General features: G+C 55.6%; 2 protein-coding genes and 1 non-coding gene across 10 annotated transcripts; 2 read left to right on the forward strand and 1 right to left on the reverse strand.

Annotated features, from left to right (window-relative positions):
• On the forward strand, window positions 1-20732 carry ABCC10 (ATP binding cassette subfamily C member 10). Of its 3 annotated transcripts, XM_012532306.3 has the most exons (22): window positions 1-200; window positions 447-618; window positions 3291-4509; window positions 5650-5877; window positions 6517-6673; window positions 6902-7011; window positions 9269-9348; window positions 9974-10145; window positions 11529-11627; window positions 12041-12230; window positions 12968-13045; window positions 13201-13395; window positions 13807-13960; window positions 14155-14344; window positions 16270-16613; window positions 16924-17093; window positions 17595-17755; window positions 18041-18294; window positions 19222-19367; window positions 19465-19562; window positions 19809-19921; window positions 20247-20732. In XM_012532306.3, exons 2-22 carry the CDS (start codon window positions 458-460, stop codon window positions 20398-20400), a joined length of 4473 nt encoding a protein of 1490 aa, XP_012387760.2. In that variant the 5' UTR covers window positions 1-200; window positions 447-457; the 3' UTR covers window positions 20401-20732. The 3 variants fall into 3 exon arrangements, with proteins under 3 accessions (XP_012387760.2, XP_049571598.1, XP_033279845.2); XM_049715641.1 differs by lacking the exon at window positions 1-200 and having other exon boundaries at window positions 213-618; XM_033423954.2 differs by lacking the exons at window positions 1-200; window positions 3291-4509 and having other exon boundaries at window positions 490-618.
• DLK2 (delta like non-canonical Notch ligand 2) lies at window positions 20663-25696 on the reverse strand. Of its 6 annotated transcripts, none has more exons than XM_033423959.2 (6): window positions 25489-25696; window positions 24523-24649; window positions 24184-24247; window positions 23049-23179; window positions 22438-22582; window positions 20663-21582 (listed from the first exon to the last, which is right to left on the reverse strand). In XM_033423959.2, the coding sequence occupies exons 2-6, from the start codon at window positions 24596-24598 to the stop codon at window positions 20847-20849; spliced, it is 1152 nt and encodes a 383-aa protein (XP_033279850.1). In that variant the 5' UTR covers window positions 24599-24649; window positions 25489-25696; the 3' UTR covers window positions 20663-20846. The 6 variants fall into 6 exon arrangements, with proteins under 6 accessions (XP_033279850.1, XP_004267608.1, XP_033279848.1 ...); XM_004267560.4 differs by lacking the exon at window positions 25489-25696 and adding an exon at window positions 25139-25388; XM_033423957.2 differs by lacking the exon at window positions 25489-25696 and adding an exon at window positions 25139-25388 and having other exon boundaries at window positions 24523-24838.
• Window positions 25697-27281: 1585 nt separating this feature from the next.
• TRNAE-UUC (transfer RNA glutamic acid (anticodon UUC)) lies at window positions 27282-27353 on the forward strand. The gene has a single exon. It is a non-coding gene; the product is annotated as a tRNA-Glu (tRNA).
• The last annotated feature ends 356 nt before the right edge of the window (window positions 27354-27709 follow it).

Genomic DNA, 27709 nt, shown 5'->3' on the forward strand with positions numbered 1-27709 from the left:
CAAACCGGCAGCACGCTCTTTTGCTTCCACCAGTGCTGAGGATCTCGGGATCCGGTGGAAAAACAGCTTCTTCAGGTGATAGGTTCCAGATCTCTGGGGGCGGGGACGCAGGGAGTGGGAAAAGCGGAGCCCGGCCAGGTGACCAGTCCAGAAAGCCGCCTGCTCCTGGGAGCCAAGCCAACTCCCTTTCTACCGCTGAGGTAACGCAAGAACGGGCGGTGTCTGGTTTCGGGGCGGCAGCAAGGGAAGGTCCCGCTTTGTGGGCGGGGTTGAAGGCGGGGAGGTCCGGCAGGGGACGCGCTGTCACTCTGCTCCATCCCCGCTTCCTGGTCAGCGTCCCGCCCCCTCGGGTGCCTGCTGCCTGCCTGCGCCTAGCACTTGGGAACGCGGATTCCCCTCTCTCTGGGAGGGTCCTTCCCTCCCTCCACCCTCTGCTTTCCTCTCAGGTGAGGCCTCCATGGAGCGGTTCCTGGCCCAGTTGTGCGGCACCAGCGTGTCGCAGCCTCTCCCTGTGTGGGAAGGGGACACCACCGGCCACTGCTTCACCCAGCTGGTGCTCAGCGCCCTGCCCCACGCGCTCCTCGCTGTGCTCAGTGCCTGCCACTGGGGCAACCCGAGGTGGGTGCAAGAGATCTGTCCTTGTGTTCTTGCAGACCTCACTCGAAACCCACATCTCCGCGGAAGTGTAACCGAAATAGTGAGATCTCTGGAGTAGGGGGCAAAAGTAGAATAAAATGTGGGCATAACCACTCTGCAGCATTGTGGCTGTTTGGGGCAAGTTACCTGGCTTCCCTGAGCCTCATAACATTGTCGGGAGATTTAACTTAGATAATGCATTTAAGCATATAGTGCAGTGCTTGGCACATTTTTAAAGGCCTGATGCATGGTAGAAATCATCACTTTTGTAGATTTTCAGATGCGCAAACACAGTTGTCACGAATTGGAGGCAAAAGTGGGTGAGCAATGTTTTTAAGCCAAAAAGGTTAACGTGTGCCGAAGATGTTGGACCAGTTTCTCACCACTTCCATCTAGGAAACCTCAGTGTTTCTAGGCTAAGAAAAGCATATGTACTCGTTGGAGAGGAAGCAGTCGGTAGAAGAGAAGAGCAAAATCAGAACCTTAATCCTTCCTGAATTTGGGGCTATAAGGTGTAGGTGCTAAACTCACCTTGATTTTGTACTTAGTTCCTGTATGTCTAGATATGGCTAAAGTTAATCTCACTCTGGCTACTGATAAGGCAGGAGGAATGTCTGGTCTGTCTTTGGGAGTCCCTAGTCCAATGGACAGACTATGTCCTTACCTAAGATGAGTTAGAGGATGATGAATCCCTTCCTTGTGTAGGAGAGGCTTCAGAATTGCTTGGTCTGGGAGTAATCCTGATTTGTCTCTTATGCAGAGACAAAAGTCTGGAGAGGGTTAGTCAGTCAGCACAGAGTGACACTGACTAACTCAGAAGGATTATCTGTGCTCAGAGGAGTATCTTTTAAAAGTTGGCCTAGGGCTTCCCTGGTGGTGCAGTGGTTGAGAGTCCGCCTGCCGATGCAGGGGACACGGGTTCGTGCCCCAGTCCGGGAGGATCCCACATGCCGCGGAGCGGCTGGGCCCGTGAGCCATGGCCGCTGAGCCAGCGCATCCAGAGCCTGTACTCTGCAAGGGGAGAGGCCACAGCAGTGAGAGGCCCGAGTACCGGAAAAAAAAAAAAAGTTGGCCTAGTCCTTTGGGAACTCACAGTGTAAGGAGAAGGCAAGAAAGACCAACATGTAATCCACAGAAATTGTGGTTATCTCACCTCATTTAACAGATTTTTGCAAGTTGCTGAAAAGGTTTAGAGAGATCCAAAGTCTCAGACAGGAAAGGACCTCAGAGGGCTTTGGGTCCAGACTCCTCACTGCTCACTGTGCTGATGAGGAAAATGAGATGCAGAGAAGGAAAGAGACTTGCCTGAGTTCATAAGACTGGTTAATGGCCAGCTTGGAGCCAGTGTACCAGCCTCCAAGGGCTCACAATGTTCTTCTGTCCCCACATCTTAGAAAAAAGAATTATTAAAGGTTGACTTTTATCTGAATGTAAACCCCTCCATATAACTGTGATCACTGAATTTTTTAAAAGAAACCCAAAACATTTTAACCTACAATTAAAATTTTCAGTAACCCAGCCCTACCAACAACAAAGGGAATACAGATTTATATGTTTTTATATGAACCTCTTCTTATATGAACCTTCAAGGTGTTCTGATATGTACTGTTGCAGGTGTGTTTTCCTGCACTTGAGTTTTTAAAAAATTAATTAATTAATTATTGGCTGCATTGGGTCTTCATTGCTGCGCGCAGGCTTTCTCTAATTGCGGCGAGCAGGGTCTACTCTTTGTTGTGGTGCGCGGGCTTCTCATTGCAGTGGCTTCTCTTGTCGCGGAGCACAGGCTCTAGGCGCGCGGGCTTCAGTAGTTGTGGCACGCGGACTCAGTAGTTGTGGCTCGCAGGCTCTAGAACACAGGCTCAGTAGTTGTGGTGCATGGGCTTAGTTGCTCCGCGGCATGTGGGATCTTCCCAGAGCAGGGCTCGAACCCGTGTCCCCTGCATGGGCAGGTGGATTCTTAACCACCGCGCCACCAGGGAAGCCCCCCGGTACTTGATTTTTAATGCAGGCAGATAACCCTTTTGTTTATTAAAAACGCTTTTTGCAAGCCAAGATGATACAAACAAAACTGAAAAGAGGTTTTTCTTCAGCTAATGGAGTCACAAAAATGATCCACACCATCTTCTACAGCCATTGGAGAAACAGAGAGTAGAATATTCTGAGGCTTCAGAAAATTTAGGCTATAGTGTTAGTGTATAGAAGCTGTATGTAAGTCAAATTTTTATCCATCTAATAGTGCTTCGGATGAATTTAAGGGTTATTCTATGTAGATACTTTTGTAAAAATGAAAACTCATCTCTTAGTTGTTATCTGTAAGAAAATTCAGGTTTTGGGGGGTTTTTTTGTTTGTTCTTTGGTGTTTTTTGTAATTGGGGTCTTCATGTTCCGTACAACATTAACTCAGAATTTTTTATTTCTGTGGCAAAAGAATGACAAGAAATGGTATAGGTAGATTAGAAAAATGGGTTAGGTTAATCCAGGAAGATTTCCTGGGAGAAAAGACCCTGAGTTCCAGAGTGAAATGGGATGGAAATAAGGTATACAGGCAGGAAAGTGAGTTTGATTCCCTCTAGGTAAGTGAGTTACTGGAGGTATGTCTGGGCCCTGAGTCAGCCGCGATATGCCTCCTTTTCTCTTTTCCCCCTTGTCCCCAGGAATCCAGGTTACATCCCGCGCTGCAGTCCTGGCTGGCGGGTCCGACTTGCAGCCTCCTTCCTGCTCTCCATTTTTCCACTGCTAGACCTCTTTCCAGTCGTTTTGCCACCAGGGGCAGGCCCAGGGCCCATAGGGCTAGAGGTGCTGGCCGGGGGCGTGGCAGCTGTGGCCTGGATCAGCCACAGCCTGGCCCTGTGGGTGTTGGCTCACTCCCCTCATGGCCGCTCCCGGGGGCCCTTGGCCTTGACTCTGACTGCCTTTCTGCCAGCCCCAGCCCTAGTGCTGACCTTGCTATGGCACTGCCAGCGAGGCACACTTCTGCCTCCACTTCTCCCAGGGCCCCTCTCCCGCCTATGCCTTCTCATCCTGCAGCTGGCTGCACTCTTGGCCTATGGACTGGGCTGGGCAGTCCCTGGGCGGCCACAGGAACCCTGGGCCCAGGAGCCCCTTCTCTCCGAGGGACAGGAACCCGAGGTAGCTGAAGATGGGGAGAGCTGGCTATCACGCTTTTCCTATGCCTGGCTGGCACCATTGCTGGCCCGTGGGGCCCGTGGAGAGCTCCGGCAGCCCCAGGACACTTGCCGCCTCCCCGACAGGCTGCACCCAACCTACCTAGCCCGTGTCTTCCAGGCACAATGGCAGGAGGGGACCCGAATGTGGAGGGCCCTGTATGGGGCCTTGGGGCAGCGCTACCTGGCACTTGGACTGCTGAAGCTGGTGGGAACCATGCTGGGATTCTCAGGACCCTTGCTACTGTCCCTACTGGTGGGCTTCCTGGAGGAGGGGCAGGAGCCACTAAGCAATGGCCTGCTCTATGCCCTGGGGCTGGCCGGTGGGGCCGTTCTGGGCGCTGTGCTGCAGAATCAGTATGGGTATGAGGTGCGGAAGGTGACACTTCAGGCACGGGGGGCTGTGCTGAACATCTTGTACCGAAAGGCTTTACAGCTGGGGCCCAGACGCCCTCCCACTGGGGAGATCCTGAACCTACTAGGCACCGACTCTGAGCGGCTGCTCAACTTTGCTGGGAGCTTCCATGAGGCCTGGGGCCTGCCCCTGCAGCTGGCCATTACCCTCTACCTGCTGCATCAGCAGGTGGATGTGGCCTTCGTGGGTGGTCTGATCCTGGCACTGCTGCTGGTTCCCGTCAACAAAGTGATTGCCACCCGAATCATGGCCAGCAACCAGGAGATGCTACAGCACAAGGATGCACGGGTTAAGGTGAGGGGCCGTTTGGGGTCCCTCAGTTATCCAGAGTCCCCAGGTCCTCCCATGCACTGTGCCTGAGAGAGTGAGTGTGATCTAGAAGTTGAGAGCTCAGACTGGAGAAAGACAGACATGGGTTCACATCCCAACTCTACCACTTACTAGTTTAATCACTTCAGACAAGTCACTTAACCTCTTTGGGACTTCGTTTCCTCATCTGTAAAACGAGGATAATAATAGCTTGCCTCATAACATAGTTGGAGGATCGTATGAGATACTGCTTGGCAAGTACCAGTCCCAAAGTAAGCACTAAGTAAGTGTAGCCTGTTAGGAATATTATAGTATTAGCTTGTGCAGCCCTAAGAGCAACCCTAGGAGGTAGGAGGTAACCTGTCTGGGGCCAAATGGGATTTTAGTGTTAGAGCCAGGACCCAATCTCCCACCTCCTCATCTCAGGCACAGAGCACCCCACAACCGCATGTGAAGAGGCCTAGGAGCACCCCAGCTACCTCTTAGGGGTGGGCTGTGGGGAAAGGAGTAGGTCTCTCTCCTGCCTGGGCCAACTCTAGGTGTGAGGGTCTGGCTGAGTCGTTCTGGGTTGTGCAGTGATTGTAGTACCTTTCCAGAGGGGATGATGGGCTTAGGGAATCCATACAGCGTGGTTGTCAACCTCTTACTGCAGTAGCTCCGAGTGCTAATGGGGAGGGTGGTGTCTCTGAAAGCTGGTTATGGTATGAGGCCTTTTCCCCTACCCACGACAGCTATTGACTAGTCTCCGGGGCCACCTGGGAAGGCTCCCAGTGCCTCCCTGGCTTGCAGGCTGGGGATGTTTGAATGTTAGGATTCAAGGAGTTCCTCTGGCCCTTGCCTGTCTTGCCTGGCCCTGTCATCTGCCTGACTCTGGGCTGTGGTGTGCCCTCCTACACCTGTATACTCCGATAGAAATAGTTCCCATACCACCCGACCCCCCCTTTACTTTCCGCCGCTTCATCTAGGAAGGTGGGAGGATTCCAGCTCCAGCCTGCCCCCAGCTGGAGCATATGGGGGCTCAGAATACCTGACATCTTGTGCCAGGATCCTGGGGGAGACTGAGCAGAGGAGAACACACGTGAGCAGTGTCTCCACTTTGTACTGCTCTCTTGTCCCCACCCCTAGCTCGTGACAGAGCTGCTGAGTGGCATTCGTGTCATCAAGTTCTTCGGGTGGGAGCAGGCGCTGGGGGCCCGTGTAGAGGCCTGCCGAGCTCAAGAGCTGGGGCGACTCTGGGTCATCAAGTACCTGGATGCAGCCTGTGTGTACCTGTGGGCTGCCCTGCCAGTCGTCATCTCCATCGTCATCTTCATCACCTACGTCCTCATGGGGCACCAGCTCACTGCCACCAAGGTGAGGACCAGGAGGGGAGGGGACGGCTGTAGGAATGCATGGGAGAGAAGCAGCAGCAAGGAGACTGCAGTGGAGTGAGGGGTGGACTGGGGCCCTCAGTGCTGGCTGGGAAGGAGAGATGGAGGGTCCCTGGCTGCCTTATCCTTTCCCAACCAAGGAGAAATTCTCTGAAGGGACCTTTCATCTGGAGCCTCGGATATATAACCCTTCCCTCTGCGAAGGAATTCCTTTCTTTTCTCTCCTCTTTCTGTCCTACTTCTGGTTAGGTCCCCTTATCCTTATTCTGATGGCCTTGGAGGAAAAGTTCATGATCCAGTGCAGGGTGGATCCAGTGCTGGGTATAGCCAGGTGATGTTGTACTTGGAAATTCTGAGAAGGTCTCAGAGTGAGCTAGGTGTGTGTGCTTATCAGGGAGCAACCTGGATCCCTGGAGGAGTATCTGGAATTTCTGGGATTCTTGGACTGGCCACCTCTGCCACCTCTAACCCAAGATTGTCCAGCAAGCTCCTCAGTTTTGCTGCTGCCCTGTTTTCCCCTCCACAGACCTGTCTGCAGGGCCACCCATAGAGCAGGCCTTCAGATAATTCCCAAGCTTCAGGTGATGCTCCAACCCTTCCCCCCACCTTCGACCCCACTTAGGTGTTCACGGCCCTGGCACTGGTGCACATGCTTATTCTTCCCCTCAACAACTTCCCTTGGGTGATCAATGGCCTCCTGGAGGCCAAAGTGTCCCTGGACCGGATCCAGCGTTTCCTCGACCTTCCCAACCACAACCCCCAGGCCTGCTACAGCCCAGGTAAGGGGAAGCTGGAGGGCAGAACCTGGCACAGGGGAGGAGGGAACTGTAGCCCCTTGGTTGCTGTACACAGATGCTGCCAAGAGGAGCCAGAGGCAGCAGAATTTAGGCGGGACAGGTGGCCATTTCCTGGGGGAGAATCCTCAGACCAAGACTGAGGCTGAATTAGCCCTGGGCGGGTAGATTGTGGATTAGAAGCCCAAGCTGAGTGGCTTCTTCCTTGTTCAGATCCTCCGACAGAGCCATCTACAGCCTTGGAGCTACATGAAGCCCTCTTCTCCTGGGACCCAGTTGGAACCAGCCAGGACACCTTCATCAGTCACCTCGAAGTGAAGAAGGTTGGTTGGTCAGACACCCTAGTAGAATCCCCGGACTGACGAGGGACATGCAAGCTCAGTGACCGATAAACAAGGACAGAGCCAATCATAGCAAGATGGCCCAGTGGCTCTAATTACTGAGGGAAGGACCAGAGAGGTTTTGGTGAGCAGGTTCTCATTGGAGAGGAGATGATACCTTATCTCTGAATGTCAGTTTTCTAACACACAACCACTTCAGAGCAGTCACATCTCTCCCTGGTCACCAGACCATTCACATCTACCCAGTCCAGTCCAACAATTGCATTTTTCTCTCCGTGTCCCTCAGGGGCTGTTGAGTTCAGAACAGACTCCAGAACTTATCCAGCATCTTCCCCGGGGTAGGGACCTCCGGGAGAGGCCCAGCAGCATCTGCTCAGAAGGATTTTGAAAATGGTATAGATAATCCTCTATTTAGCCTGGTGAAAAGGAATCACACCCTGTGACTCACACTCTGGCATACATCATCAAAGAAGCACTTGAAAGAACATTCCTGGCAGGACGGCAACTCCTCTTCACCGAGTCCTGAGTTTTCACTCTCCCCTGACCCGTGTCCAACCCTTTGCCCCACAGCTCAACCCAGCGTCCTCCAGTGGAGCCTGAACTGCCTCTGCCGCATTTGGCTCATGTTTCTGGCTTGGGCTGAATGTTTTGTTTTTCCTCTTAGTTCAGGCAAGACAAGGCTGGAATTTTTGAAAGGAATTTTACTAATGTGTCAGTTGGGGCTTTTTTGGATATAAGTCATAGAAACCCACTGGAGCTAGCTTAAGCCAACAAGAATTTGTAAGAAGGATATAGAGATGAATTGCGGGATCCACAGGCAAGCACGTGGGCAGATCTCAGCAGCAGCCCAGAGCCAGGCCTCGACTCGCCGAGCAGCTCCTTCCGTCTGCTTCTCTTTCTGTATCTGCCTCATTCTTCTCTCTCTGTGGACCTGCTCTCCACTGAGCAGAAGACAGGCCTGCAGAGAGCCCTTCCACTTACAGGCCACTGCCAGAAAGAGGGAGGCTTCCCAGGGAAGGGTCTCAGGTTGGTCTGGTGTCCACTCGAAGATAGGCTAACCCTGGCTGGCAGTGTGGGACATCACAGACAGAGCTGCTAGGAGCCCCACCTGTTTCTTTTTTTTTGCGGTACACGGGCCTCTCACTGTTGTGGCCTCTCCCGTCGCGGAGCACAGCTCCGGACGCGCAGGCTCAGCGGCCATGGCTCACGGGCCCAGCCGCTCCGCGGCACGTGGGATCTTCCCGGACCGGGGTACGAACCCGTGTCCCCTGCATCGGCAGGCGGACTCTCAACCACTGCGCCACCAGGGAAGCCCCCACCTGTTTCTGTGGAAGGAATTTTTTTCCATTGTGTACAAAGAGTATAGCTCCATGAATATATGTTACAACTAAGCAAGGAAGGGAGCACAGAGAATTTTAAACTGCAAATCACAGAAATGGGTACCTGTGCAAAACATTGTTTTTGCCCTGAGCTATTAGAAATCTAGCTGCAGGGACTTCCCAGGTGGTGCAGTGGCTAAGACTCTGCCTGCCAGTGCAGGGGACACGGGTTCGAGCCCTGGTCCAGGAAGATCCCACATGTGGCGGAGCAACTAAGCCCGTGCGCCACAACTACTGAGCCTGCTCTCTACAGCCCGCGAGCCACAACTACTGAGCCTGTGAGCCACAACTACAGAAGCCCGCACGCCTAGAGCCCATGCTCCGCAACAAGAGAAGACACCACAATGAGAAGCCCACACAGCACAACGAAGAGTAGCCCCCTCTCACCGCAACTAGAGAAGGAGCAAGCACAGCGACGAAGACCCAACGCAGCCAAAAATATATAAATAAACTTATTATAAAAAAGAAAAAAAAAAGAAATCTAGCTGCAGGTGGAGTTAGCCAGCCCAGCATCCGGGCCCCAAAGCCTGGAGTCCTTCCTTCCCCTCACCCCATCCTGGGTCGCCTGCCTCAGAGCTTTCCTTGGAAGTTCTCGGGCAGTTTTCCTCCCGTGCTCTCTGGCACACTGCTGCTCTCCAAAGGCCCTTCACACAGTGAAACTGATGCTTCTCTGAGCGGAGAATAAAACACCCTACTCCCCTGGGGCCACACGGCATCTGTCACTGAGGCACAGCTCAGCCTGTGGGGTGGAGAATTCTTTCCCTCCAGGCTAACTGGGGCCTAGAGAGAAGCCTCCATGGGATGATTGCTATCCCAGGGCCTCAGGAGGGAGACCTGACACTTGTGTGGCTTCCTTGCAGGGTATGCTGGTGGGCATCGTGGGGAAGGTGGGCTGCGGGAAGAGCTCACTGCTGGCTGCCATCGCGGGAGAGCTGCACAGGTAAGCAACTTCCAGCGCCCCGTGTCCTCAGCTCTGCCCTTCGTCAGCACTTTCCTGGCCCCTGCTACATGGTGGACACCTTTTTAGAGGCCACAGGATGCCAGGATGAGCAAGACATGGTCCCTTTCTTGGGAGAGTTTTCAGTCTGTAAAGGGGAAGGAAGTGAAAGTGGGTTCTCAAAACCATCACCACAGAGTGTTAGGAGTGCTGTAATAGTGAGTGAAGAAATAAATGGAAACAGCCGGCATCAGCTACTCTTTCAGAAAGTGCTTGTGCACGGGAGGGATCCAGAGAGGAGCAGAGGTGTGAGGGAGGGCCTTCTTATTTCACGGTGAGAATGAATGAGTGCAGGGTGGTGGCCACACTCTCTTCTGAGCACGTCGACATATGACAGCTGCTTGGCTGCAGCCGAAGAGCAATTTCTTCCTTCCCCGTCCAGAGTGAGCCTCCAGCCTCACTAGGATCCCTCGACCTCAGTGGCTGCCGATCTAGAGAGCCATGTGACATGGAGCGGGACCCCGTGTAAAAGACAGCAATCTGGAGAGGCTTCTGAGAGGCAGGGGCTGGGCAGAAAGGGGACCAGCGGGGCGCCAGCCTCCCATGCTGCTGGCCTGGCTCTCTGCAGGCTGCGGGGGCGGGTGGCAGTGTGGAGGCTGTCCAAAGGCTTTGGCCTGGCCACCCAGGAACCCTGGATCCAGTTTGCCACCATCCGAGACAACATCCTCTTTGGGAAGACGTTTGATGCCCAGCTGTACAAGGAAGTGCTGGAAGCCTGTGCCCTCAACGATGACCTCAGCGTGAGTGCCTGGCCGCCCGCTTCCCCGCGTCCCTAACACCGCAGGTCAGAGACTTGCTTCTCTGGGAAGGGGTTGCTTGTACTCAGGCATCATTTACCCAGGACTGGCCATCAGGCTTTGATCCTCCCAGAGTGTCCAGCTTCTGCACAGGGCCTGGGTGGGGGTGGGGGGGGAGACTGGATGTTCCACACAGCAGCCGAGGGAACCCTGCAGCCTTTGGGACTAGGGGAGGGTTTCCTATGAGGCTTAGCTCTCTGTACATCTGGCTAATGGTCTGATTCAAGAGGCCTTCTCCCACCTCCCACTGGAAGAGTCAAGGTTATTCTAGAGAAGTCTGGCAAGCCCATCAGACCCCCCACATCCAGAATGCTAAATTTAAGGGGGATGAGAGTCCAGCTTTCTCCCGTGACTTTCCCACCCAACCCCCATATCCCCTGCAGGACTGTCATCAGCACAACCCTGTCCAGGTAGATGTGGAACTTCCCTGGAAAGGAGGACCTTTGACTCCAACCATGGAGCATCTTATGTCCACTTATCATTTGTTTCTACATCAGGCATTTCCCAAATGTCTCCTGGGTACAGGGAGCTGTTCTGGGTACTAAGAAAAATGAATCACAAAGCTTTTCCCTCAGGGGAGCCACCATCTGGTCGACCACAGGTGCTTCCTCTGGTATGGGGACCCCTTAGCTAAGGAGACCTCTCCCAAGGCCACAGGATACCTCTTCCAAGGCTCGGGATACCTTCCTTCTCTAAAAACCTAGGAAAGTTTCACTTTGAATTTGGCCATCTTCATCCTTGCCTGTTGAAAAGGCAGGGTAGTGAGTGTGACAGAGCGGTTAAGGATCTACATTCGTGTCCTGCCCTTTACTAGCTGTGGAATGACCTTGGGCAGGGTACTTACTCTGAACTTTGGTCTCATCTGTGAAAATGAAATAACGTCAACTTCATAAGGTTTCCGTGGGGGTCAGATGAGATGATGCCTGTAATGTGCTCAGCACATAGAAAGTGTTCAACAGGGGACTTCCCTGGCAGTCCAGTTGTTAAGACTCCGCGCTTCCACTGCAGGAGCCACGGGTTCGATCCTGGGTTGGGGAACTAAGATTCTGCATGCTGCGTGGCGCAGCCAGAAAAACAAAAAACAAAAAAAGGAAAGCTTATTAAAAATTCCTCAAGAAAAAAAAAGAAAAACGTGTTCAACAAATGCTCTTTTTTGTTGGAGTTGTGGTTTGTCCCCTCTGGCTCACATACCCCAAAGTCAAGTCCAGTCTCCTCAAGTTCCCTGGCTCTCTGACCCCCGCCATCTCTTCCCTGCAGAGGGATAGGAAATGGGGTGGAAAGTATTGGGGGGCTCGCTGACCAACACTGCGGGGCCTGTCCTGTCAGATCCTGCCTGCTGGGGACCAGACAGAGGTGGGGGAGAAGGGTGTGACCCTCAGCGGAGGACAGCGGGCCCGGATTGCCCTTGCTCGTGCCATCTACCAGGTAAGTTGAAGATGGGGGAGCCCGGAGCCTCGGGAGCTTCGCTGGGGAGGGGGCAGTGTGGGGATATTTTCATAGGCATCCGGTTTCTTCCCTCCCCCCTGCATACTCCTAAGGTGTTGGTCCCTTGGCCATCCCATCCCCCTTTTGTAGATTGAAGGCAGAATTAAAGGCTCTTTAAAAAGCATTATGTGGCTTGAGGCACTGGGACCCAGCAAAGCTGAACACTGGCCCTGGGGCACTGGCCTTGCATAACTGGAGGGAAGTCCACCCTCTGGTCTCACCACCTTCTTTACTGCTGTAGCCCCAGAGTTCCTCTCAACCGTATTCCGGGATGGCCTCAAGATCACGTCCTAGGAGAGGTCTGGGTTCTGGCCAGAGGACTTGATATCCATGATGCCCCCACCTCTCCCTAGGAGAAGGAGCTCTATCTCCTTGATGACCCTCTGGCCGCCGTGGATGCGGACGTGGCCAACCACCTGCTGCACAGGTGCATCCTGGGAGTGCTGAGCCACACCACGCGGCTGCTGTGCACCCACCGCACCGAGTACCTGGAGAGGGCTGACGTGGTGCTGCTGATGGAGGCCGGGCGCCTCATCCAGGCTGGTAATGTGGGCCACCAGGGTGGGAGCCCGGCTGAGCGAGGGAGCCATCTGCTCGGGTGCGACAGATGGATTGTCAAGTGCAGACTCTGCCACCCCCTCTGTGTGTGATCTGGGCCCCGTCATACTTCTGTCTAATGGGAGACCCTCTTCTGCCTTCACAAAACTGGTGTGAGGAACAGAGAGCAGGAGGGAAAGGAGCCTGTGGCTTTGTGACGCAGGCTTTGTGACTGGGAGCTTTGGGAACTTAGAGGCCCAGGATCTCAGAGAACAGTTTGATGTCCTCGGAGAAAGGAAAGCAGTCAGGTTTAGAACAATCATTTGATTTAAAAACAAATAAACAGAAACTCTGGTGGATTATTATCCAGAGGGACATGACCATTGGCACGTTCAGTGGAGAGAAACAGGAGCAGATGAGGCTCCACCAGCGGGTTAGGAGTTCCAGGAAGCATGAGGAGAAAGCCCAGCGGTAGTGAGAGGTGCCTCTGGACAGGGTTCTCACAGGTGGCCGTGACTCTCCTCCGAGGGGTGAACGTTTTCTGTCTGTGCTGATCGGACTCCAGACACAGAGGGATGGACTTGATGGTCCTGCTCAGGGTCTGCGGGTCCAGGGCACAGCCCTGCTAGGGTAGGTCAGGGAGGGGGTCCAAAGAGCATGGGAGGTGGATTGGCTCACATGTCTAGAAAGGCATAGAATATACCCAGAAGAGCCCCCTCCTAATCTCCCCTGCTGCCTTCCAGGGCCCCCTTCTGAGATCCTGCCATTGGTACAAGCTGCCCCCAAAGCCTGGGCTGAGGATGGACAAGAGTCTGCCCCAGGTACGGCCCGGGGTGAGAGGAAAGAGCCTGCTCTTCGCCACCACACTTGTAGGGAGATGTTTCTAGGAAGCTTGCCTGCCCCTGAAAACACTAAGGTTTTCAACTGTCATCCTGTAAGCTTAATACCCCCCCGCCCACCTCTCTGATTCTCACAGTCACAGCCCAATCAGTACAGAACCCAGAGAAAACAAAGGAGGGGCTGGAGGTGGAGGAGAGCACGTCTGGCCGCCTGCTGCAGGAAGAAAGCAAGAAGGAGGGCGCCGTGGCCTTCCACGTGTACCGTGCATACTGGAGGGCCGTGGGCTGGGGCCTGGCCCTCGCCATCCTCTTCTCTCTGCTCCTCATGCAAGGTAGGAGTAAACCCTGCAGGCCTTCATCCCACCCCCAGCCCTGTCACCTAGGTCCCTATCACATCCATCACCTTGTACTAATCACTACAAAGCCCAGACACTCCACCATGTGTGGGCGACAGCTGGGACTAGAGACATGTCCCCAGTTCTGAGGGTCCCAGGGACCGGGAGCCGGGGGGAGCGGGGATGCTCCGTAGCCTTCTTCTGATCTGCCCCCAAGGCTGACTCCCGTTCTGCAGATTCAAGATCACGCTCTCCCCAGAGTTGAAGGGTGATGGGCCCAGGAAAGAAGTGCACGCTGGGGAGGACATAAGGTGGGGACGGCTGGGGAGGAGGGTGGAAACGGGGCTGTCTGAATAGAAGGAAGAAGATGAGCTGTCTGGCAGCTTTCTCCTTCCCATCCCCACCCAGCAACCAGGAATTCGGCTGACTGGTGGCTCGCCCACTGGATCGCTCAGCTGAAGGCAGCCAAGAATAGCTCCCAGGAGGCGCCAGCTCCCACCAGCCTGGGCTCCGCAGGGCCACTGTCTGCCCAGTTGCTCTTCTTCTTCCCCGGAAGCCTCTAGTGAGTGGCTGGGGCCAGGAGCAGGCCTGGGGCTCTCAGAGTGGTTGCCAGGCAGGGAGTGAGTTGGGGGGCTGGTGTTCCAGGGCCTGTGTCTCCTGGAGGGTGGGGAGCAGTGGCGTTGGGAGGGGCCGAGGGGAAGGGACCCCTGAGTGGCCCCACTTTTGGTTACCCACAGCCCCCTCCCCACCACCCAGCACCTCAGTGTTCCCACTGCCCAAAGCTGCCCCCAATGGCTCCTCAGACATCCGTTTTTACCTCACCGTGTATGCGACCATTGCTGGCGTCAACTCCCTCTGCACCCTTCTCCGGGCAGTGCTCTTTGCAGCGGGTACCCTCCGAGCAGCCGCCACCCTGCACCGCCGCCTGCTGAGTCGAGTCCTCATGGTGAGGGGATGGGAGGGTGGGGGTGGCATGGGGGGGCCCTTCCCGGTACCTGGGCTCCATCGGGCCCGTCCCCCGTCCTGGTCCTCAGGAGGAAACAGCCCCTCACAGATGGGTGCAGCACTTGAGACCTGGAGAGGCCAAGCGCAGAGCAGCTGCCTGGGTTCAAACCCAATTACTTAGGCCTATAGCTTCCTCATCTATAAAGTGGAGAGAAACTTCCTCAGATTTACTTCCGGCGCAGAGGACTGAGTTAATCACCCCTTAGTTCACGTGAGATCCCTTTTTAATTTTATGTATTAATCCATTCCTATTTATCTGCAAACCCTGTTTTCATTTCCTCTCCTTTCCTTGATAAGCAGCCATCCTAGGTGTGTTTAATATGTATCTTTTTGGCTTTTTGCAAAATGCCTGTGTTTTGTGTGCACATAGTTTCATAAATGACATTCCTTTTCTCACAGTTTTTATTTAGAGTCTTTCTAAGGTCCATCCCTGTTGCTGTGTGTATATATAGTCTGTTGCTTGCCCCATAGGTCATTATGAGGATTAATCAGTACATCGAAAGTGCTTAGGATATAGTACCTGGCATATACTAAGTGCCCAATTACAATTATTATTAACGATGTTGTTATTATTACGAAGCTCTTTTTTTGTCTGTTATCTTATTAGGGCCTCATTATAACCCTGTGAGGTGGGTACTATTATCCTCATTTTACAGATGAGGAAACAGGCTCTGAGAGTGTGTGCAACCTGGGCAAGGCTAGTTCTGTGGCCGTGAACCCAGGACATGTGGGTCTTTCCCTTGCCTCTCCAGGAGCAGCTGCCCACTGTCTGCCCACATCTTCAGGCTGTGAAGGAATTAATTTCTCATAAGCTGGCTTTAGGAAATGCTTCAGCAAGCCTTTTTTTTTTTTTTTTTTTTTTTTTGCGGTACGCGGGCCTCTCACTGTTGTGGCCTCTCTCCTGTTGCGGAGCACAGGCTCCGGATGCGCAGGCTCAGCGGCCATGGCTCACGGGCCCAGCCGCTCCGCGGCATGTGGGATCTTCCCAGACTGGGGCACGAACCCGCGTCCCCTGCATCGGCAGGCGGACTCTCAACCACTGCGCCACCAGGGAAGCCCTCAGCAAGCCTTTTGACCTAGTGCCCTGCCTTAAGATAGGACTGATCCCCAAGTAAAGGCAGAGAGTTGGGGGACAGGGAAGGTAGAGAAAGGGAAAGGGTCTTTGAGACCTTACCTCCCAGTAGTAAGTAGTCTAAATAGCTAGCAGTTACCAAGCACCTGCTCTGTGGCAGGCAGACCCTACTAAGCTCCTGACTGCTGTCTGTGGCTTTAGTCCTGCTGTCAGCCCCGGGAGGTACAGTTTCATTACTATCCCCCTTTTTGAGATGAGGGACAGGGGCCTGGAGGAGATGAAGCCCTCTTACATGTGGTCTCACATCTGGTAAGTGGCAGGGCTGGAATCCAAGAAGCAGTCTGACTCCAGAGCCTGAGCGCTTGACCATGGGACAGTGTGGACTTTGACTGCCGCCCTCACCACTCTGTCCCGCCACAGGCAATCAGGATGTTCCTCCTAACGTCTAACTAAATCTCACTCATGGCCTGAAGACTCCATCTTCTGAAAGAGATTAGCTACCTGCCCTTGAAAGGGGGGTAGGCACGCCTAGCACAGAAGTAGAGGGGTGGCCCGCCTGGCCTCTCAGGGCCCCCGCTAGCCAGAGGGATGGGAGAGACTGTCTCTTTCCCACCTGGGGTATTCTTCCTCTAAGCTCCTCCAGCCCCGCCTCAGTGCCCCCAAACTCTGGGGACACTTTACTCCTTTCCTCTTCTCTACCTTGGGCCTTTCCCCCCAGCCCACCTCCCCCAGGGGCTGCCTCCATGGCTTCTCCGCTGACCCCTGCCCTGGCCCACCCACACCCCTCCTCCCAGGCGCCGGTGACTTTCTTCGACTCCACGCCCACGGGCCGGGTCCTCAACCGCTTTTCCTCCGACGTGGCCTGTGCGGATGACAGCCTGCCCTTCATACTCAACATCCTTCTGGCCAACGCGGCAGGCCTGCTGGGCCTCCTGGCTGTGCTGGGCTCTGGCCTGCCCTGGCTGCTGCTGCTGCTGCCGCCTTTGAGCCTCATCCACTACCGCGTGCAGCGCCACTACAGGGCCTCCTCGAGGGAGCTGCGGCGCCTGGGCAGCCTCACCCTGTCTCCTCTCTACACCCACCTGGCTGACACCTTGGCGGGCCTCCCTGTGCTCCGGGCCACTGGGACCACCTACAGGTGTGTGAGGTCCGCCTCCTCCAACCAGTGCGAGGGGGGTGAGGTGCTGGGGGGAGGGGGGACCCCTGAGAAGAAGGGGGTCGGGTCTCAGTCTCCTGAGAAGGGAAGGGTGGGTGAGGGCATAGGGGGAAGAGGAAAGAAACAGAAAAGGGGGAGAGTGACGCTGAGCAGACCCCTACGAGAGAGCACATTGGCTCCTCCGTACCACTGAGGTGCAGCCTGTGGGCGTGCAGGTCAGCTCCGAGCAGGAGGCATCCTACGGGCAGGGCGTCTGGGCAGGTCCGTGCAGCTGTGGCGTGGCTTCCCCCAGGTTTGAGGAGGAGAACCAGAGACTCCTGGAGCTAAACCAGAGGTGCCAGTTTACTGCCAGCGCCACGATGCAGTGGCTGGACATTCGGCTACAGTTAATGGGGGCTGCAGTGGTCAGCGCCATCGCAGGCATCGCCCTGGTGCAGCACCAGCAGGGCCTCGCCAACCCAGGTGCCGCCCCGGGACCCTTCACTCTCACCTCAGAAGTGTGTTATTCCCAGCACCTGCCCCAGACCTCTCCCTGCACTGCCCCTACAGCCCCAAGCATTTTCACCTCCCAGCCGGGGTTCCCTGTGAGGATGTGTTGTAATTCTCATCACCCGCATTTTAGAGTTGAGGAAACTGAGTCTCAAGGAGTCACTCACCCTGGTGGTCGTGGATCTGGGACTAGTCAAGTCTTCTGATCTCCGCCCCTCCCTGCTCACCCGTCCTCAGCACTTAGCAACTGGCCCTAGCCCACCTGCCTTCCACCCGTCGTCCCTCGTAGCCTTTCCACTCTGCTGCAGCCAGCCTCCTGTGGGCCTGGGCTGGCTCCTGCATCTTCTTCCGTCAGTACCAGCTTCCTCTAAATGTCCACAGTCCACAGCTCAGGGTTCGCCCATTCTTCCCAGCCATCCCCACACACATCCCAGCGTCCAAGCCTCCCCTGGCAATTGTGTTCCCTTCCCCCAGGACTCGTGGGCCTGTCACTGTCCTATGCCCTGTCCCTGACGGGCCTGCTCTCCGGCTTGGTGAGCAGCTTCACACAGACAGAAGCCATGATGGTGAGCGTCGAGCGGCTGGAGGAATACTCCTGTGACCTGCCCCAGGAGCCCCAGGGCCAGCGGCCGCAGGTAGCCTGCGCCCTCACCCCAGCCTGGGTGCTAGAACCCTGAAGGATCCTCCTGACGGCCCCAGTCTCTCCCCCAGTTCCTTTCCTTGTGCCCCTCACCATTTTTTCTCTGCTCCTGTACCGTCCCCTGTGATCTCCCTGATTTTTGTGTCCATCCCCCCATCACTCCTCGTTTCCCCCACCTCTCCTCTCAGGGCATCCATCCCTCAGTCCTCTCCCTTCCACTCTCCTCATTCCTCCCCGTCTCACCCATCTCCCTCCCTCTCCCACCCACGGACCCCACCAGCTGGGCATTGGCTGGCTGAGCCAGGGGAGCGTGGAGTTCCAGGATGTGGTGTTGGTGTACCGGCCAGGGCTGCCCAATGCCCTGGATGGGGTGACCTTCTACGTGCAGCCTGGAGAGAAGCTGGGCATCGTGGGCCGCACAGGCTCTGGCAAGTCTTCCCTGTTGTTGGTGCTCTTTCGGCTGCTAGAGCCCAGTTCCGGGCGAGTGCTGCTGGACGGCGTGGACACCAGCCAGCTGGAGCTGGCTGAGCTCAGGTCTGGGGGAGGGAGGAGAGGGGACCAGACTACTGGCACTTAGAGGAAGGCCCAGTTAGGAAGGCTTTATATCAACTCAGGGCAGACAGGGTTGATCAGGTGAGACGGAGGATGGGACACGCAGGCGAGGATAGTGAGCTGCCAGTGCTCAGGTCGGGGTTCATAGCTGTGGTCCTAAGGTTTTCACCTTCCCAGGTTCACCTTGTACTTCCCAGCATACACCTTCCACTCTAGACCACCAGTCACTGCCTCCTGAGTCAGAGCCTCCCAGGTGCTGTGACCTCAGGCTTGGCAGGCGGTGCTTGGGACAGCTGGAGACCTGGGCCAGTTTCCTCTGGCCACAAGGGGTCTCACCTGGAGCTAAACACGCCTCCCAACCACGTTGCCCTAGTATCATTTTTTCTGAGTTCCATGATGTGGAAAAAGGTAGGGATGCTCTGTCCTAAAGCCCATTACTGATCCCAGGCCCTGGCCCTGGCCTTCCTGCCTTCTCTTCTAACCTGTGGTGGCCATAGGTTGACCATATGGCTCCTCAGGACCCGATTTCAGGCCCGCTTCCAACCTTGAAGCATCCCCTACCCAGTCATTCCTTGGTCCCCTCTGGTCATTCTTTGCCATCCACTGCTGTCCCGTGATGGGAGTCAGTACCTTGCGGTTTAGCTCGGGCTTGTTCTGTTTTGCCCCTCAGTGAGATGTAAGCTCCTTAAGGGCAGAGTCTAGGCCTTTGGTTCCTTTGGTATTCCTCATAGCACTGGCACAGTTCTAGGTACATGGCTGACCAAGCGGGGAACAGGCCGGGATTACGTTCAGGTCTTATCCCCAAGCTTTTCTGAAGGGCTGGACCTATAGCTAAAACCTGTGCTGGGAGCAGAAGTGGCCACATCTCCAGCCAAGACCCCCATGTCCTGTCCCGTCCTCATCCCCCAGATCCCAGCTGGCAATCATCCCCCAGGAGCCCTTTTTGTTCAGTGGAACTGTTCGGGAAAACCTGGACCCCCGGGGTCTGTACGAGGATGGGGCCCTGTGGCAGGCCCTGGAGCAGTGCCACCTGAGTGAGGTGATCATATCTGTGGGTGAGTTCTAGGTCCTGTCCTGCATGGTGGCAGGAGGGAGCAGGGAGGGGGTTGAGGGAGGCTCAGAACTCGGGGATGAAGATGCTGCGCTTCGCAGGTGGTCTGGATGGCGAGCTGGGCGAGGGGGGCCGGAGCTTATCTCTGGGGCAGAGGCAGCTGCTGTGCCTGGCCAGGGCTCTCCTCACAGATGCCAAGGTAAGACAAGAGGAAGGGACATTCGAGAGGGCCAGGAAGAAGGCAGGGGACGTGTGAGGGGTGGGGGGTGAGGAAGTGGACTGGGGAGAGGTCTCAAGGGACCTAGTTAGCGTTTCTTTTAGAGCTGGAGGTGGGGAGCTGTGGGCTGGCCTGCGCCAGACCAGGAGGCGGGGGCTGGGGCTTATGTAGCAGCCACGGCTGACCCTCTTCTCCCTCCTCCCTGCTCATCCTCTCCACATGGTCCAGATCTTGTGTATCGACGAGGCCACAGCAAGCGTGGACCAGAAGACAGACCAGCTGCTCCAGCAGACCATCTGTAAACGCTTTGCCAGCAAGACAGTGCTGACCATCGCCCACAGGTGTGTAGGCATCCAGAGTGAGAATCTAACCAGGGGCTAAGGTGTCATGGACCCATAGCCTCCCTTCCTTTCAGAAACCCCAGGGGTCAGGGCTCCAGAGATTCCAACCTCCATGAATCTCAGCTCCGTGTTCTCCAGGCACCAACCCAGGCCCTTTGTAGCGCATTGTCTGAGGGAGCCTGCAGCCCCTCCCCTAGCACAGAGCCAGGGGCTGAAGCCTGTGGGGCAGGCTGGTGCTGTCCAGAGGAGAAGAGGAGGGAAAGCAGGTCAGCTTTCTCTAGGGCGTTGTCCTCCATCCCCACGCTGACCACCCTCTCCCACGCAGGCTCAACACGATCCTGAACTCAGACCGGGTGTTGGTGCTGCAAGCCGGGAGGGTGGCGGAGCTGGACTCCCCCGCCGTCCTGCGCAGCCAGCCCCACTCGCTGTTCCAGCAGCTGCTGCAGAGCAGCCAGCAGGGAGCCCGCTCCTCTCCCTGAGGGCCCCGCGTCCCTGCCCCACAGGGCCTCCCTCTGTGCTACCCACTGCTGCCTGGCACGGGGGGGCCTGCCGCTGTTTACACCCTTCTGTGGCTCTACCTCTCTCTCACCTCCGCAGAGGGGAAAGGGTACCCTGGGTTCCTCTTCACAAACCACTCCTTCTCGGGGGCAGAGTCCCGTGGCTTCCCCAGAAGCAGGCCTCTGCTCTGGCCCTCTTGCATCTGGGACTCCAGGCGGGTTTTTTCTGACAAAGGAGCCCACATGCACTTCCATAGTTTTATTTGATAAAGTTCCATCTTACACTCTGTATTAAAAAAATAATATTTCTGGCATGAGGCTGAGGTCCCTCAGTGTTGGGTATCCCAGCTGAGGGGTGGCGAGAAAGGGCCAATCCACTCTGAGCGGCAGAGGAGACGAAGGAGGGGGCAGGAAAGCCCCCACCTCCATCACAGTGCTGTGGTCTTCCCAGGCTCAGGGGGCAAGTCAGGCGGCAGGGGGAGCCCTGCCGACAGCATGCTAACCTGACACTCCTGGTCCTGGTGCGCCGGGGCATAGTGTGGGGCAGAGTAGCAACAGGGTCCAGGGGGGCAGACACCCCGGCGCCAGGCCCTCAGGGTCAGCAACACCGTGGACAGGACCAGAGCGGCAGTGACAGCCCCAAACAGCACCACGGCCACCAGGCTGGACTCGCCCAGCCTGGCCTCTTGCCTCCGCACTACCTCCTTCACGGAGATGCGCAGCAGACTGGCACCCCTGCTGTGGGGAACAGGCCCCGTGGCAGGTACCACCACAGCCAAGGTGGGCCCCGGGGGGATGTCCGCTATGGTGGCGGGATCTGGGACAGGTAAGACTAGCTCACAAGTCTTGCCACCATAGCCACTTGGGCAGAGACAGTCAAAGTCGTGGACCCGGTCCCGACAGCGGGCCCCTCTCTGGCATGGGTGGCTGGCACAGTCATCCAGGTTGATGGTGCAGAAGCGCCCAGCAAAGCCCTCAGGGCAGAGGCAGGAGAAGCGGTTGATGCCGTCCAGGCAGGTGGCGCCGTTAGCACAAGGCCGCATCAGACAGTCGTCCACGTTCACCTCACAGCGGGCACCCACAAAGCCCGCCAAGCAGCGGCATGTGAAGTTGAGGGCGAAGCCCTGGTCGTCCTGGCACTGCCCGCCATTCCGGCACGGGGAGCTGAGTGGGGTGGGAGAGGGCATTTTACCGACTGCCATCTGCAGGGTAGCCCGGGTCGACATCCTGATCACTGCCACCACTACCACCCCCCTTCTAGCTATGTCACCTTGAGCCACTTTTCTGTGAGCCTCAAATGCCTCATTTTAAAACTAGGATTAGAGGAATTCCCTGGCGATCCAGTGGTTAGGACTCTGTGCTTTCACTGCCAAGGGCCTACGTTTGATCCCTGGTTGAGGAACTGAGATCCCACAAGCTGCACAGCACGGCCAACAAATAAATAAAAGTGTTAGAAGAAATTTTAAAATAAATAAGTTTTTTAAAAAATAAAAATGGGATAAGAGCAGTACCCAGCTTCCCAAATGGTAAGGGTTAGATGAGATAATCCAGGGTCAAGCAAGTAGCAGAGGGCCAAAGCAAGGCTCAAGGCAAGTGTACAGTTATTATCCACGCAGGCTCTCAGGCTTGACGTGGAAATGAGGAAGAGTCCAGACCTGTAGGCCACTTCCCCATTCACCACGAGGCATCAGGCTGCTGCGTGGAACAACTTTAGGGGCTGCGTGCCACCCTTCCTGGGAGGATGAGGGGAGTCCTAGGCCCTCAGCCTCCCCACCCAGGGGAGTCACACACTGATGTGTTACACCTCCAGCCCCTGTAGATTTTTGTTGTTGGAGAAATGGTTCACATGGTACCAAAAAAGTTGAGAAACCCTACAGATACTCTGACAGACTGGGTTTTATCTTCGAGTACCCCCGTGTGGGACTTCTGACCGTCAGCCCTAACGCTGCCCCACCATCCTCTCAACAGTCCTCTCTCCTCCCTCACCAGATCCTCATCTAACCTGGGGCCAGCACTCACCCTGCCTGCTCACAGGGTCCGGCCTTGCGCTCACAGTCACGCCCGTGGAAGCCCGGTGGGCACACACAGTGGTACTTGCCGCCCCCGTCATACACGCACTGGCCTCCGTTCCGGCAGGGGGACTGTGTGGTACAGATGTGCTCATCTGGAGAGAAGACCAGGAGGGCTCGGGGTTAGCCCCTCATGTCTGGCACCCAGACCTGCCCAGGCCCCACCCAAAGTTCTGTGGGCGTGGCTCATACTACAATCCCAGCCTGGGCTGGTACAGTGTAGTGGGGGAAAACAACAACACTGAATTTGGAGTCGGGAGGCACTCAGCCCTGGCCCTGTTAGTCTGTCTCAAAGTGCCTTTGGGCAAGTTGTATCTTGTCTGTAGATCTCAGTTTCCTCATCTGTGATATGAATACAGTTTTCCGCAGGTGTCTTGCCTACCACATAGGGTTGTGTTTAGGACCAGTTCAGACAACAGATAGGTATAAAGTCTAAAATTATAAGCTACCATATATTTTCGGGTTTGAGCCAGACACAAGAGGCGCTCAATAAATAAGGATGGACGTTCTCCCAAGACACATGGGGTCCCCAAACAACAGCTACCCTCTCTACCCCCCTACCTTTGTCACAGAACTTGCCTGCCCAGCCACTGTGACAGATGCACTGCCAGGGCTGGTGGCAGGTACCATGCTGGCAGCCAGGCATCCTCACACAGCGCTCACAGTGCAGCCCCTCCCAGCCTGGGTCACACCTGATGGGGAGAAGCACAGGGTCAGGGCTCTGGGTAGAAGGATGTGAAGAAATGGAGGAGGCAAGATCAGAGCTTCTAGGAAACAGACAAATATGACAGCCCCCAAGTGAAAGCAGGCCTATCCCGGGTTGATATAGGGCTGTGCAAGGTCACGGGACACATATATGGTATCAGACCATCAGACACCAGCATTCAAGTCCTGGTTCTGCACTTTGTCTAACCTTTCTGAGCCTCAGTTTTTTTCACCTGTAAACTAGGGATACACCTGGCAGGGATGTGTGGAGGAGGAAATTACGATGATGTCTGTAAGTGCCCCCAGCACAACTCCTGGCATGTCTGAGGTGCTTAGAAACGTTTTTTTCTAAAAAGAGTGACCTTGGAAGGTCATCAGGACTATCTTCCTACCCTGATTCCAGGGCAAAGGCCTGCTCTACTTCAGAGAGTCCCAAGCACCCTCCAGGACCTTGCCATGTCAGCTCATTTCCTTATGACCAGACACTCTTTTCCTCCTGCTGCAGAATTTGCCCAACCCCACCCCACTGAGTCAATTACTCAAATTCATCAGAAAAGACTCTCGTAAGCGCTTCTCCCCAGCAACCCTTGCAACAGCCTTTCTTTTCCAGGCTAAACCAATTCTATTTATGTCTTTCCTTTATCTCCCCTTTTCCTTATGGCTCCCACTCTCCACACTCCCTCAAGCTTCGGGTCTTTCTCCTGGTATCTTGAAGAGGAATGTTGCAGAATGCCTGGTTGGGAGAGTGAAGTGGGGAGCCGTAAGCTAGAAGAAGCAAAGGAGAGGCAAGGCAAAGGGGAACTGGGGAGGAGTAAGCACAGGGTGAAGGGCTGGCCTTCTGCCCTGTGTGCCATGTGCACGAGGGGATGGGGAGAGAGCAGTAGAGTCTTAAGCCCCTAGACATTCTGCTCTGGGGCTTGAGCTGGTTGTGGGTGTGGAGGCCCGGGAAATGTGGAGCACAGCGTTTGGGAGCACGTGCTCGGAGAGGTACCTGCAGGAGCCATCAGGCGCACAGCAGCCATGGGCCAGGTCACAGTGGGAGCTGCAGTCATCAGCTGAAAGAGATTGATGTGAGAGGGGTGAGCCCGGGGTCAGCGCTCAGCTGCCTGAGATGCGGGGCTAGGGAGAGGATGCAGGGTCCCAGTAATTGGGTGGACTCAGCTCTGGGACAGGGCAGAACAGAGACTCATCCCATTCCAAAGGGATGTCCAGGGTGTCGCCAACCCCGCGGGTCGGAGCGCCTGCAGTGCCATCTCTGGCCGGCAGAGGTCAACGTGCAAGCGAGGGACAGCCGGACAGGGCCGCGACCTGAGCCCAGGGGAGCGCTCACCTCGGGCAGGCTTTACGGGTGCCCCCAGGATGCACAACAGGCACACGAGATGTAGGCAGCGGCAGCCGCTGGGCATGGTCAGCCCCGGCCCCGGGAGGGACAGACGGACCGCCAGACGTGCGGACACCTGTGGGACGGCACAGGCTGGGAGGCGGCCGGACGCGGAGATAGCGGCACAGATTCCGGTTCCGAGTGATAACGAGCCGAGAGGGGAGAGGGGCATCCAGACAGAAAAAAGCGGTGCGGGCAGCGGAGGGCGGGGGCTGGGAAGGTCTGAGCCGACGAGGGGATTGCAGACAGGAACCGGGAGGGGGCTCTGTAGGAAGGAGTTGAAAGATGGGCAGCGCAGAGCGAGGTCAGGACACTGGAAGGGCCGGGGAACGCAGTCGGACGGAGAGGGACAGGGAACAGCGCCGAGGGGCGTCCTCGAGCACGGGGGCGACTAGGGGGCTGGTTCCCGGCAGCGAGCAGTCTCTGCCCCCCACCTCCGACTCCCCGCAGGACTTGCTCCCGCATCCCTTTCCTACCTCCACGGCACTCGGCTCGGCCGCGGCGCGGGGCCTGGGCACCCCAGAACGCCCCCAGCCCAGCGCGCCCCTGCCCTCGCGGTCCTCACCTCGGGCTGGGAGGCGGCGCGCCCCGGGGCGCAGAGCGGGGCCGGATCCGACGGACTCAGCTGAAGGGCTGGGCCGGGGCGCTGGACCGCCCTTAGCGGGTCGCGGGGCCGGGCGCCCAGGCGGCTGCCATGCGAGCCAGCGCTGGGGAATCTGGGGCTCAAGGCGACCCCGAGCGGCGGCGGCGGCGGCGGCTCTTCGCACGCGCTCAGGCGGCCTGCCAGGCGCGGCGTGTGCCGGCGGAGCCCGCCTCCCCCCTCCCCTCCCGGCCCGTAGCCGGCCCGCCCCACACCCGCCCGCGCCCGGCGCCCACTCCCGGCGACGCACCGCGCACCCCCGCCCCGGCGCTCACCCTTCCTCTGGGCCTCGCGCTCTCCTGGGACCCCACCCTCCGCAGCCGCCCGACCTCTCCGCACCTCGCTCTCCCTGATGGGAGGAGGAAATTATGGGAGTCTAAATGGGAGCGGACTGTAAAGGGTCGGCCAAATGTGCACAGCCGTTATTCTCCATCTCACATCTCCGCTTTCGTGACCCGCACTGCTCACCCCACGCCCCACCTCTGCTCTCACCAGCCCGCTTCCCATCACTCTTCTCATATATATCCCAAGCACGTTCAGGGCATACTTGCCGCTCCTGGCCCTCCTCCTGTCACCAGCCCACGCCTCCTCCATTTGTAAATCCTACATCACCTGCTTAATCTGTCTGCTCCCCTCCTCCTCCGCCCCGTCCGCTTCTTTCCCCGCTCATTGCCAACCACAACCTTCCAGGATCGATCCGTGCCTAAGTATTAGCCTGGCCCACTCACCCACCCCCTCCATCCCTCCTTCCGTCACGTCTGTCTTTCCTACCCCACTACTTTCGTGACCACTACTGGGAAGCTTCTCTGAACTGGGAACGCCCCTGACTTTGTAAATGTGCCCCCCAAGTTCCCACCTGTGTACCCCGGAAAACATCCATTCTTGACCTCAGGCTAATCGTCGACTGCCCCAAACCCAGAGCTCAGACTGAGAGAGTTATGTAGGGGGAGTGAGGGAGCTCTATTCCTCCAGGCTAATGGCTCAGAGATATCTGTTCGAGGCAGAGGCAAGGGCAGGAAACCGTTTCTTGTTTGCACAAGGCAAGAGGGCAGAGATCAGGACCACCATTGTCCATCTCTAGTCCTTCAAATCAAGATTTCACCAACTTTGGACTTCCCTGGTGGTTCAGTGGTTGAGAATCCGCCTGGCGGTGCGGGGGGACACGGGTTCAAACCCTGGTCCGGGAAGATCCCACATGCCATGGAGCAACTAAGCCCGTGTGCCACAACTACTGAGCCTGCGCTCTAGAGCCTGCGAGCCACAACTACTGAGCCCGCGTGCCACAACTACTGAAGCCCGCACGCCTAGAGCCCATGTTCCACAAGGGAAGCCACCGCAATGAGACACCTGCGCACTGCAACGAAGAGTAGTCCCCGCTCGCCACAACTAGAGAAAGCCCGCATGCAGCGGCGAAGGCCCAACGCAGCCAAAAATGTAAAAAATAATTAAAAAAAAAGATTTCACGATCTTTAAGTTCAAAACATGGGAAGGAGGAGTCCTAGCCCGTGCAGAGCAGCTTCCCACAGACACCCCCCAACAAGTCGGAGCCGCTGGACTAATTTTTCTTGCATTCTCCATTGGACAGAACAGCCACACCCACCCTATCTTCTTAGCCACCTTCCCTGGAACTCTGATCACCTCTTTCCTCAAGAGCTTTCTAAATTTGAGTTGAGTAATGCCACGGCTCTGACCATTTATTTTAATTTTTTTCACTGAAAAATTGCAAAGAACCTATCATGTCCAAAATTACTGTAAGTCAAATAGATTATGGTATATCAACCCTATGTGACTATTAAGAGTCACCTCTTGGAAGTCTAAAGATATATTTTTTTAAAAGCTAAGAATACGTCAGGTGAAGAAAAAAAAAAGCAAGAAGCAAAACAGAATGTGTCTCAATGTTGGCAGTGATTTTTTTTTCCTGGATGATGGAGTTATAGGTTATTTTTTCTTATTGCTGCTTTTCAACATTTCTCGTCTTTCCAAAATGAATGTGTTCAACTTTTTCTTACCATAAAAGAAATTCAGTAACATTAAAGAACTTTTAGAATAAACTAAAAATTTGGGGAATTCCCTGGTGGTCCAGTGGTTAGGACTCGGCACTTTCACTGCCGTGGCCCGGGTTCAATCCCTGGTTGGGGAACTAAGATCCCACAAGCCTCGTGGTGTGGCCAAAAAAAAAAAAAAAAAAAGTAAAATGTTAAAAATCACTCATGATTCTATTTGCTTCATAAAACCACTGCTGTTTGACTCCTTTTCCTATCCAGCTGTTTTTACACAGAACCTGTAATGTTATGTCCTGCTTTTTTTTTACTCCTCATCATATATTGATAGTCCTTAAAATCATAATTTTCGTTATGGCTGCATGATAGTCTATGAAATAGATACACCCAAATTTAACCTAGCCCTCATTTTTGGATACTTAGGTTGTATTTACTTTTTGCCATTATAAATTCATTCAACAAATATTTACTGAGCACCTATGTGTTACTACTCCAT

The sequence above is a fragment of the Orcinus orca genome, chromosome 10 (assembly GCF_937001465.1).
Source record: "Orcinus orca chromosome 10, mOrcOrc1.1, whole genome shotgun sequence".
Lineage (NCBI taxonomy): Eukaryota > Metazoa > Chordata > Mammalia > Artiodactyla > Delphinidae > Orcinus > Orcinus orca.

What these genes read in the sequence shown, in the direction of transcription:
- ABCC10 (XM_012532306.3), top strand. Translation starts at nt 458, where the DNA reads ATGGAGCGGTTCCTGGCCCAGTTGTGCGGCACCAGCGTGTCGCAGCCT. An exon ending in GCAGGGCCTCGCCAACCCAG is followed by an intron (nt 17,094 to 17,594) that starts GTGCCGCCCCGG and finishes CCCTTCCCCCAG; the next exon opens with GACTCGTGGGCCTGTCACTG. An exon ending in CCCAGGGCCAGCGGCCGCAG is followed by an intron (nt 17,756 to 18,040) that starts GTAGCCTGCGCC and finishes GGACCCCACCAG; the next exon opens with CTGGGCATTGGCTGGCTGAG.
- DLK2 (XM_033423957.2), bottom strand. Translation starts at nt 24,745, where the DNA reads ATGCCCCTCTCCCCTCTCGGCTCGTTATCACTCGGAACCGGAATCTGT. An exon ending in ACCCGTAAAGCCTGCCCGAG is followed by an intron (nt 24,248 to 24,522) that starts GTGAGCGCTCCC and finishes AATCTCTTTCAG; the next exon opens with CTGATGACTGCAGCTCCCAC. An exon ending in GCGCCTGATGGCTCCTGCAG is followed by an intron (nt 23,180 to 24,183) that starts GTACCTCTCCGA and finishes TCTCCCCATCAG; the next exon opens with GTGTGACCCAGGCTGGGAGG.